General features: G+C 37.0%; 1 protein-coding gene across 1 annotated transcript in view; it reads right to left on the bottom strand.

Moving 5' to 3' along the window:
• Window positions 1–21,598, bottom strand: part of CUNH11orf65 (chromosome unknown C11orf65 homolog) — a 66,741-nt gene that overhangs the window by 3,642 nt on the left and 41,501 nt on the right. The window contains exons 6-7 of the mRNA XM_032427699.1: window positions 20,945–21,075; window positions 8,539–8,709 (exon numbers count right to left, since the gene is read on the bottom strand). Coding sequence (XP_032283590.1) covers window positions 8,539–8,709; window positions 20,945–21,075 — 302 coding nt within the window. The remainder of the gene's footprint in view (window positions 1–8,538; window positions 8,710–20,944; window positions 21,076–21,598) is intronic.

Consider the following 21,598-nt stretch of genomic DNA (forward strand, 5'->3'; position numbering starts at 1 on the left):
GGTGGTCACAGCCACATAAAAAAGATGCAGGAAAACAGCAGGCAGTGTAAACCCCCTCCAGGATCTCTTAGTAGACAGTTCAATCTGGCTTCACCTTAAATTTAGGCAAATTCTGTCTTCAGTGGTCACTGTCCTCGGAGGAACACTACGAAGTGTTGGATGTCAATTATCCTGCTTCCTTGGATTTATATACTGAAAGGTTTTCATTACACTTTCAAGAAACCAAGAAAAAGGACCTCCAATCAATTGTATGCTACGACCTGACAGCTTGGGGCATAAACATACACCATATTTAAGGCTGATCACTAACCCTGCTCTACCTGAGATTAGGACATGAATTTATTTAGTTGCATAAATTTTTTTTCTCATAATGTACATACGAGCTGTGAGCAATAAGAAATCTAAGTTTTACAAAGAGAAGCAACAATCTAATGAGAGTATTGCCATGCTGATCTGTCTTTCTAAGATATTTTTAGAATTTTTTACAGAATAAAGTGTATGTGGAATCTATAGTGAATCCCTCAAAAGTATAAATTTAACATCTTAACAGCCCAGGAAAAGTCCCTGGCCAGAGAAGCTATATAACTACATGTCTTAGATATCAAAGGAGCAGCTTCAGACATAGAAACTACCCATAACACACATAGGCAAAGAGCTCTCACCAACAGGATTCATAGAATATCAGAAGACTAAGATAATCCAGCAACTGACCACTCAACAGGTTATGTCAAAATTCACTTGCAGTTTGAAAAATATGAGGACTCTGGAAGAGGAACATCCATTTGATAGAGAATATGACCCTGAAACCCAGCAGGATAAATGCCAGCAACAGTCACAGTAGCCATCATGTGGGTGACTTAGTCATGGCAATGCAAGCACTGTTTTACATTCTAAGTGCCTATAGCAGCGTATCCCTGGATACCGCAGAAGGGCAACAGTCCTCATCAGTATCCCTGAGTCCTAGAGTTAAGTTGGCTCTATCTATTCTTCAAAGTAATAACAACATCGTTCTTAGTTGATATTGTTGCAATCAGAAGATGCCCATGATTGTTTCCAGTGGAGCGTCCATCTGTCACACAAGGGGCTAGCACACAAGCTTTTTGGGCAGAAACTGGTTTGTATCACTGAACATCAATGTTCAACACATTTATGTCATTCTAATGGTCTGACTACTGAAAAGTGTCCACAGATTTCCACTATCAATTTTCCTGAAGGGAAAAATGTCAGACGCTGAAATTTTTAACAGACAAGGTGTCATCAAGACAGCTGCAAATATCTAGATGACTACGAAGATCTAACAGAGAGCAGACTGTGGAGTCCATAAATACGCTGCGAAAATGGTGCTTATACCTAACGCCTGCCATTGGTAGGGGAAGATGTTTGCAAATTTGGTCTTGCCTGAGATAATCAGTAGCTTGAGTTCAGTAATGTTACTGAAATATTCCAAATAATCATGCTGGATTCCTTTGAAAATTTGTTGTCTAGGACTCAATAGAAAAAGTTAGAATATAAGAATACCACTAAAGAAAAACAATCAAACCACAAGGGAAGGAAGCAAGAGAACAAGAACAGAAAAGAATTACGAAAACAACCAGAAAAAGAAATTAACAAAATGGCAATAAGTGCATACCTATCAATAATTACTTTAAATGTAAATTGACTAAATACTCCAATCAAAAGATAAAGGGTGACAGAATGGATTAAAAAACAAGACCCATCTATATGCTACCTCTAAGAGATCACTTCAAAATAAAGACACACACAGACTGCTGGTGAAGGCGTTGAATAATGCAAATGGAAGTGGAGAAAAAGCCAGAGTAGCAATATTTATATCAGACAAGACAGACTTTAAAACAAAGACAGTAGCCAGAGACAAAGAATGGCATTACATAACGATGAAGGGATCAATCCAACAAGAGAATATAACAATTGTAAATATCTCTGCACCCAACACAGAAGCATCTAGCAAATGTTAACAGATATTAAGGGTGAAATAGACAGTTATACAATAATACTAGCGGATTTTAACACTGCCTCTATGTCAATGGATAGATTACCCAGACAGAAAATCAATAAGAAAACAGTGGCTTTGAACAACATATTAGACCAGATGAACCTAACAGATGTATACAGAAAATTCCATCCAAACACAGCAGAATACATATTTGAGTACACATGGAATATTCTTTAAGACAGATCACATGTTAGGCCAAAAAACCAGGCCAGAAAATAAATCTCAATAAATTTAAGAAGACTGAAATCATATCAAGCATCTTTTCTGACCATATCTGTATGTATGAAACTAGATATTAATTACCAAAAAAAAACCCACCAAAACCAAAAAAAAATCACAAACACATGAAAGCTCAACTAAACAACCAATGGGTCAACAAAGAAATCACAGAAGAAATAAAAAATACATGGAGATAAATTAAAATGAAAGCATAACAGTCCAAAATCAATGGGATACAGCAAAAGCAGTTCTAAAAGGGAAAGTTTGTAATTATACATGCCTAACTCAAGAAACAAGAAAAATCTCAAACAACCAGCCCAAACTTACACCTACGGAACTAAAAAAAAAGAAAAAACTAAGCCCAAAGCTAGTGGAAGGAAAAAAAAAAAAGGAATAGAGAGGAAATAAATTACATAAAGACTAAAAGAACAATAGAAAGTATCCATGAAACCAAGAGGTGGCTCTTTGAAAAGATCAACAAAATTGATAAACCAGAGAATAAAATCAGAAATGAAGTTGGAGAAATTACAACTGACACCACAGAAATATAAAAGATTATGAGAATATTATATAAAATTATATGCCAAAAAAATGGAACAACTGAGAAGAAATGAATAAAGTCCTAGAAAATATGATCTTCTAAAACTGAATGACAAAGAAATAGAAAAAACTGAACAGGTCAATCACTTTTAATGAAATTGAATCAGTAATCAAAAAACCCCCAACAAAAGTCCAGGATCAGATGGCTTCACATGTGAATTCTACCAAACATTTAAACCATAAGATATCTAGGAATAAACCTAACCAAAGAAGTAAAGGATCTGTACTCTGAAAACTATAGAACACTTGTGAAAGAAATTGAGGAAGACACAAAGAAATGGAAAAACATTCCACGCTCATGGATTGGAAGAACAAACATTGTTAAAATGTCTATGCTACGCAAAGCAATCTACACATTCAGTGCAATTCCTGTCAAAATACCATCAACATTTTTCATAGAGCTGGAACAAACAATCCTAAAATTTGTATGGAAACAGAAAAGACCCTGAATAGCCAAAGGAATGTTGAAAAAGAAAACCAAAACTGGTGGCATCACAGTTCCGGACTTCAAGCTGTATTACAACAAAGCTGTCATCATCAAGATTATATAGTGAGGGCCCAAAAACAGACACACAGATCAATGAAACAGAACAGAGAACCCAGAAATGGACCCTCAACTCTATGGTCAACTAATCTTCAACAAAGCAGGAAAGAATATCCAGTGGAAATAAAGACATTCTCTTCAACAAATGGTGTTGGGAAAATTAGACAGCCACATGTAGAAGAATGAAACTGGACCACTTTCTTACACCATACACAAAAATAGACTCAAAATGGATGAAAGACCTAAATATGAGACAGGAATCCATCAAAACTGTAGAGGAGAACACAGGCAGCAACCTCTTTGACCTCGGCCACAGCAACTTCTTGCTAGACATGTCTCTAAAGATAAGAGAAACAAAAGCAAAAATGAACTATTGGGACTTCATCAAGATAAAAAGCTTTGCACGCACAGGTAACAGTCAACAAAACTAAAAGGTAACCTATGGAATGGAAGAAGATATTTGCAAATGACGTAACAGGTAAAGGGCTAGTATCCAAGATCTATAAAGAACTTATCAAACTCCACACCCAAAAAAACAAAAAAATCCAGTCAAGAAATGGGCAGAAGACACAAATAGACATTTCTCCAAAGAAGACATCCAAATGACCAATAGACACATGAAGAAACACTCCACATCACTCAGCATATCAGGGAAATACAAATCAAAACCACAATGAGATACCATCTCACACCAGTCAGAATGGCTAAAGTTAACAACTCAGGAAACAAAAGATGTTGGCAAGGATGTGCAGAAAGGGGAAGGAACCCTCTTATTACACTGTTGGTGGGAAAGCAAACTGGTACAGCCACTCTGTATGGCGGTTCCTCATAAAGGTACAAATAGAGCTACCCTACAACCCAGCAATTGCACTACTTGGTATTTATCTAAAGGACACAAACATAGTGATTTGAAGGGGCATATGAACCCCAATGTTTATAGCAGCAAGATCCACAGTAGCCAAAATATGGAAAGAGCCCAGATGTCCACCGACAGATGAATGGATAAAGACGATATGGTGTGTATACACACACACACACACACACACACACACACACCCACTCACACTGGAATATTACTCAGCCATCAAAAAGAATGAAATCTTGCCATTTGCAATGACGTGGATGGAACTAGAGGGTATTATGCTAAGCAAAGTCAGTCAGTCAGAGAAAGACAAATACCATATGATTTCACTCATATGTGGAATTTAAGAAAACAGATGAACATAGGGTAAGGGAAAGAAAAATAAAATAAGACGAACACAGAGAAGGAGACAAACCATAAGAGACTCTTAACCATAGGGAACAAATTGAGGGTTGTTGGAGGGGAGGTGGGTCGGGGGATGGGGTAGTTGGATGATAGGCATTAAGGAGGGCACTTGAAGTAATGAGCACTGGGTGTTATATGCAACTGACAAATCACTAAATTGTACCTCTGAAGCTAATAATACAGTATATGTTAATTAAATTGAATTTAAATTAAAACATTTAAAAAAATAAAGAAGATTTAATACTGATTCTTTTCAAACTGTTCCAAAAAGCAGAAGAGAAAGGAAATCTTCCAAATTCATTCCATGAGTACACATTAGCCTGATGCCAAAACCAGTCAGACACCACAGAAAAACAAAACAAAACAAACTATGGGCCAATTTACCCGATGACATAGATGCAAAAATCCTCAACAAAATATTAACAAATCGAAGTCAATAATACATTAAAAGAATCATCCACCACAATCCAGTGGGATTTAGTCCAGGGATACAAGGTGGCTCAATATTTGCAAATCAATCAGCGTGATACATCACGTTAACAATAAGAAGGAGAAAAACCATATGATCCTCTCAATAGATGGTAAAAATGCATTTGACAAAATACAATATTGTTCATGATAAAACTAAACAAAGTAGGTTTAGAGGGAACATACCTCAATATAATAAAGGCTATATATGAAAAACACATAGCTAACAATGGTGAAAAACTGAGAGCTTGTTTTTCTTATAAAATCAGGAACAAGATTAAGAATGTCCACTCTCACCACTTTTATTCAACATAGTACTGGAAGTCCTAGCCACAGCAATCAGACAAGAAATAAAAAGCTTATAAATTGGTAAGGAAGAAGTAAAACTGTCACTATTTGCAGTTGACATGATACTAAATATAGAGAGAACCTGAAAGACTCCACCAAAAAACTACTAGAACTCATAAATGGGGTGCCTGGGTGGCTTAGTCCATTAGGCATCTGACTATTTTTTTTTAAGATTTAATTTATCTATTTGAGAGAGAGAGAGAGTACTCACGTGAGCATGAGCACTAGCATGAGCACGAGTGGGGGGAGGGGCAGAGGGAGAAGCAGGCTCCCTGCAGGGAGTCTGACACAGGGCTCTATCCCAGGACCCCAGGATCATGACCTGAGCTGAAGGCAAACGTTTAACCAACTGGGCCACTCAGGTGCCCCTCGGCATCTGACTCTTGATCTCGGGGGTCATGAGCTTGAGCTCCATGTTGGGCTCCATGCTCAGGAGCCTACAAAAAAAGAAAAAAAAAGAATTCATAAATGAATTTAGTAAAGTTGCAGAATCCAAAATTAACATACAGAAATCTGCTGCATTTCTATGTACTAATGACAAAATAGCAGAAGGAAATTAAGAAAACAATCCCATGTTCAATTGCACCAAAAAGAATAAAATATCTAGGTATAAACCTAACCAATGAGGTGAAAGACCCATACTCTGAAAACTGTAAGATACTGATGAAAGAAACTGAACACAACACAAATGGAAATATATTCTGTGCTCGCACATTGGTTGTTAAATGTTAAAATGTTCATACTACCCAAAGCAATCTACAGATTTCATGTAATCCCTATCAAAATACCAACAGCATTTTTCACAGAACTAGAACAATCCTAAAATTAGAATGGAACCACAAAAGACCCCAAATAGCCAAAGCAATCTTGAGAAAGAAGAACAAAGCTGGAGGCATCACAATCCCAGAATTCAAAATACACTACAAAGTTATAGTAATTAAAACAGTATGGTAGTGGCATGAAAACAGACTCATAGGTCAATGGAATAAGGTACAGAGCCAGAAATAAATCCATACTTATATGGTTATTTAATCTATGACAAAGGAGGCAAGAATATATAATAAAGACATTTTATTCAATAAATGGTGCTGGGAAAACTGGATAGCTACATACAAAAGACACAGCCATTTGTGATAGCACTTTCTCAGACCACACACAAAAATAAACTCAAAATGATTATAGACCTAAATGTGAGACCTAAAACTATAAATCTCCTAGAAAAAAATGTAGGCAGTCATTTCTTGATATTGGTCTTGGTAACATTTTTCTAGCTATGTCTCCTCAGGCAAAGAAAACAAAACCAAAAATAAACTATTGGGACTATACCAAAATAAAAAGCTTTTACATAGCAAAGTAAACTATGAACAAAATGAAAAGGCAACCTACTGAATGGGAGATATTTACAGATGAAATATCCAATGAGGGGTTAATATCCAAACTATATGAAGAACTTATACAACTCAACACACACATACACACACACAAATCCAGTTACAAATAGGCAGAAGATATGAATACACATTTCTCCTAAGACATGCAGATGGCCAACAGACACATGAAAAGATGCTCAACATCACTCATCATCAGGGAAATGCAAATCAAAACCACAATGAGATACCACCTTACACCTGTCAGAATAACTAAAATAAAAAAGACAAGAACTAGTAAGTGTTGGTGAGGATGTGGAGAAAAGGAAACCCTCCTGCACCGTTGATGGGAATGCAAACTGGTGCAGCCACTGTGGAAAACAGTACGGAGGGTCTTCAAAAATTAAAAATAGAAATACCATATGATCCAGTAATTCCACTACTGGGTATTTACCAAAAGAAACAAATACACTAATTCGAAAGGATATGTATGTTTATTGCAGCATTATTTACAGTGGCCATGATATGGAAGCAACCCAAGTGTCCATCAACTGATGAATGGATAAAAAAGATGTGGTAGATACACACACACACACACACACACACACACAGTGGAATATTACTCAGCCATAAAAAATGATCTCGACATTTGTGAAAATATTTTGTTTCTAAGAAACAAAACAAATGAACAAAAAAGAATCAGACCCTAAATGTAGAGAACTGATGTTGGTCAAAGGGGAGGTGGGTGACAGGATGGGTGAAACAGATAAAGGGGATTAAGAGATACAAACCTCCTACAGCCAAACTATGGAAAGAGCCTAGATGTCCATTAATAGATGAAAGAAGATGTGGTATATACACACAATGGAATATTACGCAGCCATCAAAAAAAAGAAATCTTGCCATTTGCAACCATGTGGATGGAATTAGAGGGTATTATGCTAAGCGAAATAAGTCAATCAGAGAAAGACAATTATCATATGATCTCACTGATATGAGGAATTTGAGAAAGAAAACAGAGGATCATAGGGGAAGGGAGGGGAAAATGAAACAAGATGAAACCAGAGAGGGAGACAAACCATAAGAGACTCAATCTCAGGAAACAAACTGAGGGTTCCTGGAGTGGAGGGGGGTGGGAGGGATGGGGTGGCTGGGTGATGGACACTGGGGAGGGTATGTGCTATGGTGAGCGCTGTGAGTTGTGTAAGACTGATGAATCACAGATCTGTACCCCTGAAACAAATAATACATTATATGTTAATAAAAAAAAAAAGAGAGATACAAACTTCCAGTTATAAAATAAGTCACAGAGATGAGAAGTACAGCATCAGGAATAGTTGATAATATATGTAGTAAAGTTGTATGGTGACAGATGGTGACTATATTTATCATGGTGAACACTGAGCTACACACAGAATTGTCCAATCACTATTTATAGACCTACAACTCATGTAACACTGTATGTTAATCATACTTCAATTAAAAAAAAAGAATACCTAAGTCTAATTTTCTTTTTCTACTTTTATATCATCTCTTTTTTATATTCTTCCCTCATATCTTCTTTTTTTCTCGACAAACAATACTCGTTTGCTTTTTGTTTTTCTTTTTTAAAGATTATGTGTGTGGGCCCAAGATTCGAGGCAGAGGTGGGAACATCAGAAACATACATGAGGCTTGCCCTTGCTCCCCAGTAAAAGCAGAATGCATTTACTCATCAAAGTTCAGTGCATTTGTCCAGTTCAGCACTTCATCCACTTCCCATTCCATCACAGAATCTATTCCACCGCCTTCGACAGCTCTCATTAGCCCCTTGGTGGCTGTGTGAATTAAATCTAGAGTTCTATGATTTGTTGACTTAGCCTCTAGGTTTCCTGCATAGTACCTAAACAGGGGAAAGGAAGGGAGACATCATCTTGTGAAACAGGTCATTACTAGTAGATACAGTTAATATATATATTGTTGCTGTGAAATCACTTACATATTAAACCAGGTTTTCACCTGATTTATCTCAAATACATCCAAACCACGTTCTATGTGATGGGATCTTTTGGGAAAAAAAAAGAAACAAGGCAACTTAATCAACCATGCTAACTGGTGAAGCCTCGTTTCAAAACCACCCCTCAGTACACTGCCCTGCTATGATACAATGAAAAACCAAGTAATTAAATCACCAAATCATAGAATTACAGAGTCAAAGGATCTTGGAGACCAGATGATTAGCCCTCCTGTCTTACAGGAGAGAGATTAAGTCCTGGAAGACAAGGTCATGTGGCTACCAGCAGGTAGAGGGGAAAGCGGAGGGAACAGGAAGGAGAGGGAGAGGCAAAGGGAAGAGAGATGGTAATACCCTTTTTTGTGTCAGGTACTTTTCATACATTATCTTGTTTAATTCTCTCTAAAAAGACACAGCCATTTGTGACACCTGTTTTTATTCCTATTTTACGGGTGAGGAAATGGAGAGCTGGGGAAGTTAAATTGTTCAAGATCATGTAAGTAGTAAGCAGATGTCAGAGCCCGTCTTCGAATCGGACTCCAAGTCCAGACTTCTTCGGCTGCACTGTTCTGTCTCATGTTAGTCTGAGCACATAAATGAACGCATCCACCAAACGTGAGCTAAGTGTGTACAGGCAAGTTAGCAGTCCTTACCAAGAATATTAGAAAATGGTGTTTTTTCTTTGGTTTTTCATTTTAAGATCTACAATGGTATTCCATTTTCAAAGTTAACCTACTCTGAAACTGTTTTCATTTCTTAATTCAACACAGAGTAGGAAGCAGCATGGTGGTCGTGTAGGGCTAGATAGGACTCTGATATCCAACTATCTGGCCTTGAGTCTTGCTTCTGTGATTTATTTACTAGCTCTAGGACCTTTGCCAAATAACCTAGTCTTCCTGGGCTTCAGATTACCTTAAAATGGTAGTCATAATACTCCTCAGCATTCTTGAGAGGTTTAGAAGTGTAAGTCTTTATAAAGCATTCAGAACGATGACTGGCACATAGGAAGCATTCAATAAAAGAAGGCACACAAATTCCTGGATGGTAAGAGGTAGGACAGTGACAAGATATGTCTCTGCCTTCATGAAGTTTTCGCTTTTTCAAACTTTAAATAGATAATGATCCATGAGAGCTATTTTCATAGAAGCAGGAACATGCCTCTTGATTTATATTGGTTAGTAAGAGCACAAATTGTAAGAAAGTATGATTTCACAATTTTTCTATAGTTCTTCATTCACTTACTCATGTAATAAATACTTATCAAGTGTCCACCATTTGCAAAGCATTGTGTACAGAGATGGGATTCCTTTGTGGAACTTGCAAATCTTCCACTCTATATTCCCTGAACATAATAGGCACTCAAAAAAATTAGTACTGAATGAATGAATGATGGTACCCAATGGCCCAGGTTTATTAACTAATGCTGATGCCACAACAAAAATGCATTTAGAAATAAGAAAATTCTGGAAGGCTAGAGGTGAACACATTTTTTATGAGTTCTTCCATGTTTTACCTTCCCAAATATACACTTGTGACTAGATTTGGAAACTGGATGATATTTCTTTTTCCTTTGGCAACAGTGTTTTACAACAGTTCAGTTATCTATTTTTTACTCTCATCAAGGATATATAGAAAGAGGATTAATTTTAAAGAGAATTATAATACTTATTCCAATAATTTAATTCTGTTTTAAACTCTTTAAATATTAGTCACTACTTATAGTTAAGTGGGCTGTAACAGTAATCAAACAACAATAGGTCAGCAAGGACAGAATTTCAAATACAACAGTAACCAGAAATACAGATCACTTCATAATAATCATAACATGTTTCATAAAAAATGAGCAGTATTTAAAACAAAAACAATATAAAATTTGGCTTTAGAGGTAATGCTGCAATATATCCATTTTAAAATGATCTCATATTCTAAGATAGAAAATTTAAAGAGAAAAAAAATTATAAAAATTTTTCTGAAACCAACAGGGAGAGAAGTTAAAATGCAAAAGACCTAGTAAAAATCAAAGTTTAAACTGGAAAAGAAGTCAAGAAAAGCTAAGATCTCTAGGGCAGCACAGGAAGGTAATGTAAAAACCACATTTTTTTTTTTTTAATTAAGAGAGAGGTAAAAAAAAAAATTAAGATTTTGTTGATTTTGTTTACTGCTGATTCTCAGCAGAAGTAGGTAGAGGATGCCATCATCAGTGAACAAAGCACACTTCTCGTTCATCCCCTGCAACCTTACAGAAAGGAAACGTTACAACATCCAGCTATAAGGACTCACTCCCTCCCTCACTCACTCAACTCATTCAACAAACATGTCTTCATTAAGCATCTACTATGTCTACAGCCCTGTGCTGACAAATAGATCAGAGTCTCTGTTCTTTAGGAGCTCCCAGTGTAGTGGAGGTGGCAGACAAATACACAGAGATTTGCACAAGTGTGACAACTGAGTATATAACACATCTGTGAGGGCACCTCCGAAAACAGTGCCCGTGCCTCGCTATGTCCGGGTCAGGGCAGGCTTCAGAAGCTGTTTGAACCAAGCATCAGAAGGTGAAGGCCTTGTTGCCATGGAATTGAGCCAGAAAAGAGCAACCTGGGAAGAGGGACTATCATGTGGGATGGAGGTAACGGTGAGCCCCCAACATGCTTCGGGTAAGGAGGTGATTTAATTCGTGTTTTCAAGACATGGCATCAGTGTTTACACCGAGATGGCAAAGGATGAGAGACAAAGAGACCAAGTGGAAGGACTCTGCCCGTGAAGTGGAAATGAGAATACTGAGAAGCTCCAGTCGGGGAGGGACAGACATGCCAGACTTGGGAGAGTCTCTGGAAGCAGAATTGATAGGACTTTATGACAGATGACCCACGGGAGCTTATGACAGGTAAGAAGTCAAGGAGAACCCCTACATTTCTGACTTGGATGACTGGGTAAATGATGGTGTCATAACCTGAGGCCAAGAGGAATATGGAAAAGAAACCATTTTTATGATGAGCAATATAAGAAATTCAGTGTTAGACCAATTGAGTTTGAGATAGAAATGTCCATGTAATCAGAAATAGAGAGCTCAGTTATGGATGAGGATTGAGAGTAAACAGAGGAAAGAAAAGAAAAAAGAAATAAAACAGATTATTATTCATGTGCACTGGCTTATTTCCAGGTGTCTCACCCTCCGGTCTCCCCCCACCACGGTGCTGTGTCTCAGCGTCAGCAAACCACACGAGCGTTCTGTCAGTGCTAGCTGTTTCTGGGGACGGCACACACGGTGAGCCTACTGCGTTGTTCTCAGCCTATTACCACTTCCTTTACTGTACATGCATCCCCAGTTAGAGGCAATGTTGTATGGAATAAAATGATGATGGATAAGGCTTCTGTAATAAATGGTATTGCTGACAGAAGTAATGCAAGCAGAGAAATAAAACACACACCCAGAATATTTGTCTATCACTGTGAACACAAAGAGATGCCACCTCTATCTGGGAAGGGTCCAACATAATCAGCCTGCCACCAGGCAGCCAGCACACTGTTGGAGGCAAAGTAATGGTTGCTGCTGTCCAGTTATCTGTGACTATAGAGACGAAACAACCTCAGTGAGGAAAAGACCAAGTTTATGAATCTATATGTAGCCTCCATCCCTATATCCATGACCACTTTGTACATGGCTCCATTGAGCAACAACTGAAGAGGCCCGGTGAAAAAATGGACATTGACAGGATGGATCACCTCGTCCATCTGAATACTTAGAGCTTTCTGCCTCCTAGGGAGGACATTCACAAGGACACAAATATATGCTATGCCCATTCTGAGTATACCTGTCCCCAGACCTAATCCCAATTTCCCCCATTTAATTCCATCCAAGTACCTAATCAGCTGAGAAGCTTTCAGTTATACTGCCCACAGACAATAAGGTTTCTGTCTCAAACTGCTTCTCCTTTCTATATGAAGTAGAAAACCACTTGTGCTCACTGGGAGGATACCCTTTGACCATTCTCTGGGCCTACTGAGGGGTTGTAATCTAGTCACTGTCCGTATTTGGATGTTGCCAGAATCCTGTGCAGATGCCTGGTGAATTAGACCTAATATACTCTCCCTCTGTTAGCTTGTCACAGGGGACTCCCCATGAAGCCAAAGGCACAGAGATGAAGCAGAGCCAAGGTAGGATTGAAGGAATCCGAGCCACCTGCTCATACAGCTTACTGTAACCCTCTGGACCTTCTCAGACTCATTCTCTTTTGTACTGAGATGATGCTGTATACTCTCAGTTTTATGGTTCATTGGATTAGATAAAAGTCAGGTCAGTTCATAATCACAGAGCACTTGGAATCCTACTGCCAAGCATCCAGTCTCTCCCAGGGACCAGTAGCAGAACCAGAACTGATTTTCAAATGTAAAATAGCTGTTGGCAGAAGAGGGCATTACCTTACTCCTAAAACCTCTGTGCTGAGATCCTCTAATTATAAGAAGCTCCATACAGCATTTCACTGTCTGTCCAATACTGTTGGGACTGCTTGGCCCTAAATGCCAAGTGGGAGCACCTTGACCACAATGTGGACCTGCTACCATGTTCATTCTTACACCATGTCCCACTGGAGCCCAGTAGCCTCATTAGGTTATCTTGAAAACTCGTTGGAGCAGCACACCCCAATGTGGCATGTTTTACTTCCTAAATCCAGAGAAGCCCTTTAAGTGCTGTGTGCCTTCAAGACAGCCATGCCAAGGTATTGAAACTTATCTCTCACTTTAGAAAGGATATCCCAAAATGTCCATAAGCTTTAGCTATGTGGCAAACCCTGAACATTTTGCAAAATTTCTCTCTCTCCTTCTGGTGTGCATTTGTCCTAGGAAGTCAACCAGGGAGTTATTTTCTGCTCACTGCATCTGATTAGTATAAGGTCACCAATGTAAAGACATGCATGATGGTCTGTGGGAACTGAGATGTACAAGCCCCTAGGGAAAACAACAGGAGAGCAGACACAGCTCTGAGAGTAAGATGGAAAGGCACATCCTCTTCTCTCCATGTAAATGCAAACTGCCTCTCTTTTTGCTTACGGGTTGGGATGGAAAGAACATGTGTCAGGTCAATAGCAACGTAACAGGGGCCAGGGGCTGTGCCGACCTGCTGCATTAGAGGAAGCACTTCTGGAAGTTTAGCTGCTATCTGTGTCCCCACCTGACCTCCACCGTTACTCCTGGTGAATTAAAGGTACCAATCCCACCACTGCTTTCACCACTGTCATCTCCAGTCTATAAAAACAGCCACCACGGAGTTCATCAAGAACTCTGCGGCTCCTCTCATTTATTAATGACTTGGTGAAAACTGTATCTTCTAGGCCTCCTGGGGTTACAGCCTGTGGGTAGCTGAGTAGACTGCATGTAAGAGGAACAAATATATGCATTCCCCTGACACTTCAGAAATCCTTTTTTCTACAGTATACCAGAGAAGTTCAGGCATTTTGCAGTAGTAGAGCTTTGGTTGAGTTGAGGCTTTGATTAGCCAACCAGACAGACTATTTAACATCATTTCTGGGTACTCAAGCCAACACATTAAATTCATAATCCTAGATGAATGTGGCCATTATCAGTAAATTTAACCCGTTTTCTGATCTTGCAACCTGAAAATTCACTCTCACACATGTTTCCAAGACTCCTATTAATGAGATTGGTAAATTCTTTTAAGTCTTTTGATTTATAAGCAATCTCCTCCTGGAGTAGATCTCGTACCTCTGTGTCCCGGCTGCTCTGAGACAGAACTCCCGCTGGGGGCTGGAGGCGATGCGCAATGTTTGTGGGAGAAGGCTAAGGAGAATCAGCATGAGCACGTGCAGCAGCTGTGCCAGATGCAGTCACTGAAAAGCTTTTATGCAGAGAAGGCCTGTCCCACAAAACAGGGAGGAAGAACTTCCTCCGCCAACAGGGGAGTTTGAAGTTCAAGGTTCTCAGCCTTGTCTATACCTGCCCATATGTCTCCATCCTAGGTCTCTGGATTCCACTTCTTCCCCACTCATGCCCTTAACCTTAGTGCATAAGGCCTGAGAGCATTAAGCATTTGATTGCACTGTAGGCGCTGTAACCCTGTGACCCTTACAACTGGTTCCTGGGTTGCCCCCAACTCACCCTGCAAGTACAAGAGATGAAGAACTACTTTATCAAGATCTTCTGAATGTCTGCACATGTTCTTACAAAAATCAGTGGATGAACGGAAAAATAAAATGGGATACACACACGAGAATATTATTCAGCCATAAAAAAATGAAATTGTGCCATTTGCAACAACATGAATGGAGCTTGAGAGCATTATTGAAGTGAAAGAAGTCAGAAAGATAAATACCATATGATCTCACTTACATATGGAATCTAAAAATACACACACAAGCTCATAGATTAACAGAATACATTGGTGACTGTTAAAGGCAGTGGGTTGGGGGGTAGACAAAATGGGTGGAGGGGGGTCACAAAAGTTTTTACAACTTTACTGAGGTATAGCTGATATATAGTAAACACACATATTTTAACAGAACAACTTGAAGAGTTTTGATATAAGTATACACCTGTGAATCCATCACTACAGTAAAAAATGAACATATCCATCACCCCCAAAGTTCCTTGGGGGACTTTGTCATCCTTTCCTCCCTTCATCCCCCCACCCTCATCTCCAGACAACTACTAATCTGCTTTGTGTATCTCCAGATTTGTTCATATTTTCTAGCATTTTATGTAAATGGAATCATACAGTATGAACTCTTTTTTTTATTATTATGTTATGTTAATCACCACACATTACATCATTAGTTTTTGACATAGTGCTCCATGATTCATTGCAGTATGAACTCTTTCTTTTTTTTTTTTTTTTTAAGATTTTATTTGTTTATTTGACAGAGAGAGACACAGTGAGAGAGGGAACACAAGCAGGGGGAGTGGGAGAGGGAGAAGCAGGCTTCCCGCTGAGCAGGGAGCCCGATGCGGGGCTCGATCCCATGACCCTGGGATCATGACCTGAGCAGAAGGCAGATGCTTAATGACTGAGCCACACAGGCGCCCCAGTATGAACTCTTTCTTGACTGGTTTCATTCAGCGTTGTTATTTTGACATTCATCCATGTTGCTATGTGTATCAGTAGTTCATTCCTTCATATTGCTGAGTAGTATTTCTTTGTATAAATAATCACAATTTGTTTATCCAGTGACATTTGGGTTGTTTCTGGGTTTTGGCTATTACAAATAAAGCTGCTATGAACACTCATATATACAATCATTCTGTGGACATAGGTTCTTATTCTCTTGAGTACATATCTAGGAGTGGAATGTCTGGGATGAATAGTAGGTGTATATTAATTAGTAAGAAAACTGTCAAACTGGTTCCCAAAGTAGATGTAGCAGTTTGCATTCACTCCGTATCTGTGCCAACAATTAGGCAGACTGAACCATTCTATATATATAGTGGTAACTCATTAAAGTTTTAGTTTGCACTTCCCTAATGACTAACGATGACAGTCATTACTTTATTTGTGCTCATTTGCTATCCATGTATCTTCAATGATAGAGTGTTCAAATCTTTTGCTCATTTAAAATGAGGTTGTCTTACCATTAAGTTTTGAGGGTTTTTAATATTCTAGATACAAGACTTTAATTATATATATTTTTTGCTAATGTTTTCTTCCTGTCTGTGGCTTGTCTTTTTTTCCTCAGGATTTTATTTAAATTCCAGTTAGTTAAATACATGTAGCTTGTCTTTTTATTTTTTTAAACAATGTCTTTCAGAGAGCAAAAGCTTTTAACTTTGATGAAGTGCAATTTGACACCTTTTTCATATATCATGCTCCTGTGTCCTATTTAAGAAATTTTTGCCAGAACCCAAGGTCACTAAGATTGTCTCCTTTGCTTACTTGTAGGTATTTTATGGTTTTAGCATTTATATTTAGATCTGTGATCTCTTTTGAGATATAAAACTTTACATATATGGTGTGAGAGATAAGGGTAAAGGTTCATTTTTCTGCATTTGAATATCCAATTTGTTGAAAAGAATATCGTTTTCCAATTATATTGCCTTGGCACCTGTGTTAAAACTCATCAGTATACATGTGTATCTATTTTTCTCAACTCTTGATTCTGTTCCATTAATCTATGTCTATCTTTATCCTAATAACACAATGTCTTGAGTATAGTAGCATTATAGTAAGTCTTGGAATCAAATAATATAAGTTCTCCAAATTTTATGTTTCCAAAATTGTTTTGGCTAATCTAGTTCCTATGCATTTCCATAAAAATTTTCAAATTAACTTGTCAATTTCCCCAAAAATCCTACTCTAACTTTTGTGACTGAACTGAATGTACAGATCAATTTGGAGACAATGGACATCTTAACAATATGGAGTCTTCTGATCTAAGACCACCTTATATCTCATCATTTATTCAGGTCTTTTTTAAGTTCTCTTAGCAATGTTTTGCAGTTTTTAGTGGATAGGTCATACAGAATTTTTTCTTCAATTTATGCTTAGGTATTTCATTTTTTCTGATGTTACTGTAAACGTATTTTTAAAAATTTCCCATTGTTTCTTGCTGAAATAATGGCAATATGGTTGGTTTCTGTATCTCACAATCTTGATAAACTCACTTAGTAGTTCCAGTAAGTTTGTAAATTCCTTAGGATTGTGTACCTAGTCAATCATGTCAACTGTGAATAAAGACTCTTTGAGATCTTCCTTTCCAATCTCAGTGTCTCCCTCCTCCCTCTTTCTTGCCTTATTGCACTCACTAGGACCTCCAGTAAAGAAGTGGTGAGAGCAGACATCCTTGCCGTGTTCCTGATCTTAGGAAGAAAGCGTTCAGTCTTTCACCTTTAAGTTTCTGCATCTATTGAGATGGTTATATCCAACTTTCTTTCTAAGTCTGTGAGTATGGTAAATTGCATTGATTGATTTCCAAATGTTAAGCCAACCCTGTACTCCTTGGATAAACTCCATTTGTTTATGATGTTATTTACTAACCCGTATATATGTTCCTCAGAGATACTGGTTGTTATTTTCTTGTAATATCTTTTTTTAATAAGCCCCAAGTGATTTTTATATTGGGTAATACTTTATAGATATTGTTGGGACATATTCCCTCCTATTTCTGGAAATATTGTGTAGAATTTGTATTGTCTTTCTTAAATGCTAACTAGAATTCACTAGGAAATCCACCTGGGACTGGAGTTTTCTTTGTGGGATTTTTATAAACTCAACTTACAATTTAATAATTTAATAACTCAAATTTAATTGAATTTAAAAATTCAATTTAATAGATAGACCTATTTATGTTATTTTTATTTGTTTTTTAGTGAGTTTTGGTTTATGCCTTACAATGAATTGTTCTTTCCCCTAATTTTTCCAATTTGTGGGCATTAAATGATTCATAATATATCATCTTAATGCCTGTAGGATTGGTAGTAATATCTTGCTTTTTATTTCTGACATTTCTGAATTGCGTGCATCTCTTTAAAATTTTATTTAGAGGTTTATAAATTGTATTGCTCTTTTCAAAAGCAACAAGTTTTGATTTCATTCATTTTCTCTGATGGTTTTCTGTTTGCAATATTACTGATTTCTACTGTTATCATTTCCTTCCTTTTACTTGCTTTGGGTTTAATTTGCTCTTCTTCTATTGATTCTATGTTGGAAGCTTAGATCACTGATTTGAGATCTTTTTTTTTTTTTAAAGATTTTATTTATTTATTAGACAGAGAGATAGCGAGAGCAGGAACACAAGCAGGGAGAGTAGGAGTGGGAGAGGGAGAAGCAGGCTTCCTGCCGAGCAGGGAGCCCGATGTGGGACTCGATCCCAGGACCCTGGGATCATGACCTGAGCCGAAGGCAGACGCTTAACGACTGAGCCACCCAGGCACCCTGAGATCTTTCTTTTTAAATATCAGTATTTATGCTCTAAATTTCTCTGTAAGTACTGCTTTAGCTGCATCCTCAATTTTTTATGTTGTATTTTCATTTTCATTAAATCAAAGATATTGTCAAATTTCCTTTGTGACTTCTTCTTTGACTCATGGGTTATATAGAGGTATGCTATTTAATATCCAAATATTTGGAAGTTTTCCAGAAATTTTTCTGTTATTAATTCTATTCTATTTTTAAATACTTTTTAATTCCATTGTGATCAGAGAAGTTTCTTTGTATGATTTTAATTCTTTCAAATTTGTGGATGTTTGTTTTATGACCCAGAATATAATGTATCTTGGTGGATGTTTCACATGCACTTGAAAAGAATGTGTTTTCTCTTGTTGGGTGCAGTGCTCTATAAATGCCAATTATGTCAAGCTGGTTGATAATTTTGCTCAAGTCTCAGCTCTATCTTTACTAATTTACTGCCCACTTGTTCTATCAATTACTAATAAAAGGGTTTTGAAATCTCTGATTATAATTCTGGTTTTGTCTACTTCTCCTTTCAGTACTACTAATTTTATTTTCATGTATTTCAAAGCTCTGTTACTAGGTAAATAAGTATTTAGGATTGTTATGTCCTCATGTATGGCCTTCTTATCCAGTCTGTCAATCTCTGCCTTTATTTGGGGTGTTCAGACTACTTACATTTAATATTATTATTGATATGACTGATTTTAGTCTTTATCATGCTATCCACTTTCTATTCTCTCTGTTCTTTGTTTCCTTTCCTCTTTTTTCACCCTTCTTTTGATGTTTCTTTATGATGCTATTTTATTTCCATCATTACATTATTATATATACATCTTTGTTCTTGTTCTTGTTGATTTTATGGTTGTTTTATGGTTTTTAATAATCACAGTCTACCTTTAAGCATATCATACCACTTTATATGTAGAGTAAGGAACTTCTAGCAGTATACTTGCATTTCACCTCTCCCAATCTTTGTATCATCATCATACATTTTACTTTCATACTGTTTTGAGTTTATAAACGTCACAATACACTGTCAGTGTTTCTGCTTTAAATAGTAAATTAACTTAAAAAATTTTTTTGAATTTTATTCAGTAATTGCATACATATTGATCTTATTTTGTTATTTTGGAACAATTTATTTGTAATGTCAGAAAAATAAGCAATTATATTTTATTTGAAATGAAGATTTTCAATATAAGAGAAAAGGAATATAATTGTGGAATCAAAAATGTAGGTAGAACTGGATTGGCAATATCAATATTAACTCATTACAGTTTTAATACCGATCTTTTCAAAATTGTAATAAAAAACATGTAACTTAAAATTTATTGTCTTACCTATTTTTAAGTGTATAGTTCAACAGTTAGTTAGCTACCCTTTAAAGAGATTTAGTAAGAATAAAAGTCCTTTATATTTACTTACATAATTACCACTTTTGGAGTTCTTCACTCCTTATATAGATCCAGATTTCTACCTAGAAGCATTTTTCTTCTGCCAGAAAAATTTCTTGCAGTGCTGGTCTTCCATGATAAGAGAACTCAGCTTTTATTTGTCTGCAAAGTTATTCTTTTGCCTTCCTTTTCAAAAGATATTTTTGGTGGGTCTGTTGCTACTTATTAATTTTTCTTCTCGTATGAGATCTATTTTCCTGTTTCTTTGCATGCCTGGTTATTGATTGTTATATGGTAGACATTGTGAATTTTATATAATTTGGGATACTGGATTTTTTTGTATTACTTTAAATATTTGGGGGGAATTTGTTCTGCATATGGAGTGAAGTAAACTTGTAAACAATTTGATGCTTTGGCTTGCTTTTAACATTTGTTAGACAGGTCCAGAATGTCTTTTAGTGTAGTCCATACAGGTCAGAGTCTTAGGGCAGAAAAAAGGGTTGAGAAGGGTACAGAGTGGATCTGGAGGGCCAAATAAAAGTTATCTGATATATAAGAGTAAATGCTTATTTTCATATCTGATATTCCAATAGACTGTAATTTCCTTGGGGTCAAAGACAAAATGTCTTTCCCCATTTATATCCTAGAGATTAATAGTATCTCACACATAGCAGGCATTTGTTAAATGTTTGCTTTCTATATATTTTTAAAAACATAACTGTAATCTTACATTTTTCTTTTTAAAAAACATGTAGTTATTTTAGTAGTGATAGCATTTTTTAAAAAGAACTTAAAATAGTATATATTTAGTAAGTCTATTTCATCAACTTACATTTTCCTCATCCATTCTATCTTTCTAATTTTTCTTTTCTTTTCCATATCTTGCCTTCTCTTCAGTTTAGAGAAATGGAATTTGATTCCTTTTTCTTCTCCCACCTCTACATTTTCAGTAGACACCCAAAACTATTGAGAAATGAAAAATGAATATACAAAGTGTTGAAATACTGATTGTGAGGTTATCTGGCTACAGACAAGAATTTCTGTAAGTTCAGTGGGAATATGCCAAGGTAGAAATAGAGGAGCGAATACACCCCTTTTAAGGTATTCCTGATTGTGTCATGGGTGAGTGGCACATTGAGCTTTTGGAGGCACATGTCACAGAAAGACTAACAAAGTGCTAGTATACTGAGGTACTTAAGAACTATTTGTTGAATGGATAAATGAATAGACATACTCCAGTACTGTTTTTGTTTTTCATAAGAACAGACCTTACCTACTCTTAGTGCTGTTGACTTTCGAAGACTCTAAATCTCAAGAAGTACAGGCACTCTTCAAGAACAAAGTCTCATCATTACATCCCCAGAGTTTGTGGTTTCCCTGTGTGACATGCTATCCTAACTGGTTGCCTGTTTTCCTACTTCGAATTCATTCCCTCTCCTTCACCACATACACGTTAAAGAACAAGGAGGAGAGTTTGCTATCCCCC

This window comes from Phoca vitulina, unplaced genomic scaffold (genome assembly GCF_004348235.1).
Source record: "Phoca vitulina isolate PV1807 unplaced genomic scaffold, GSC_HSeal_1.0 scaffold38, whole genome shotgun sequence".
Lineage (NCBI taxonomy): Eukaryota > Metazoa > Chordata > Mammalia > Carnivora > Phocidae > Phoca > Phoca vitulina.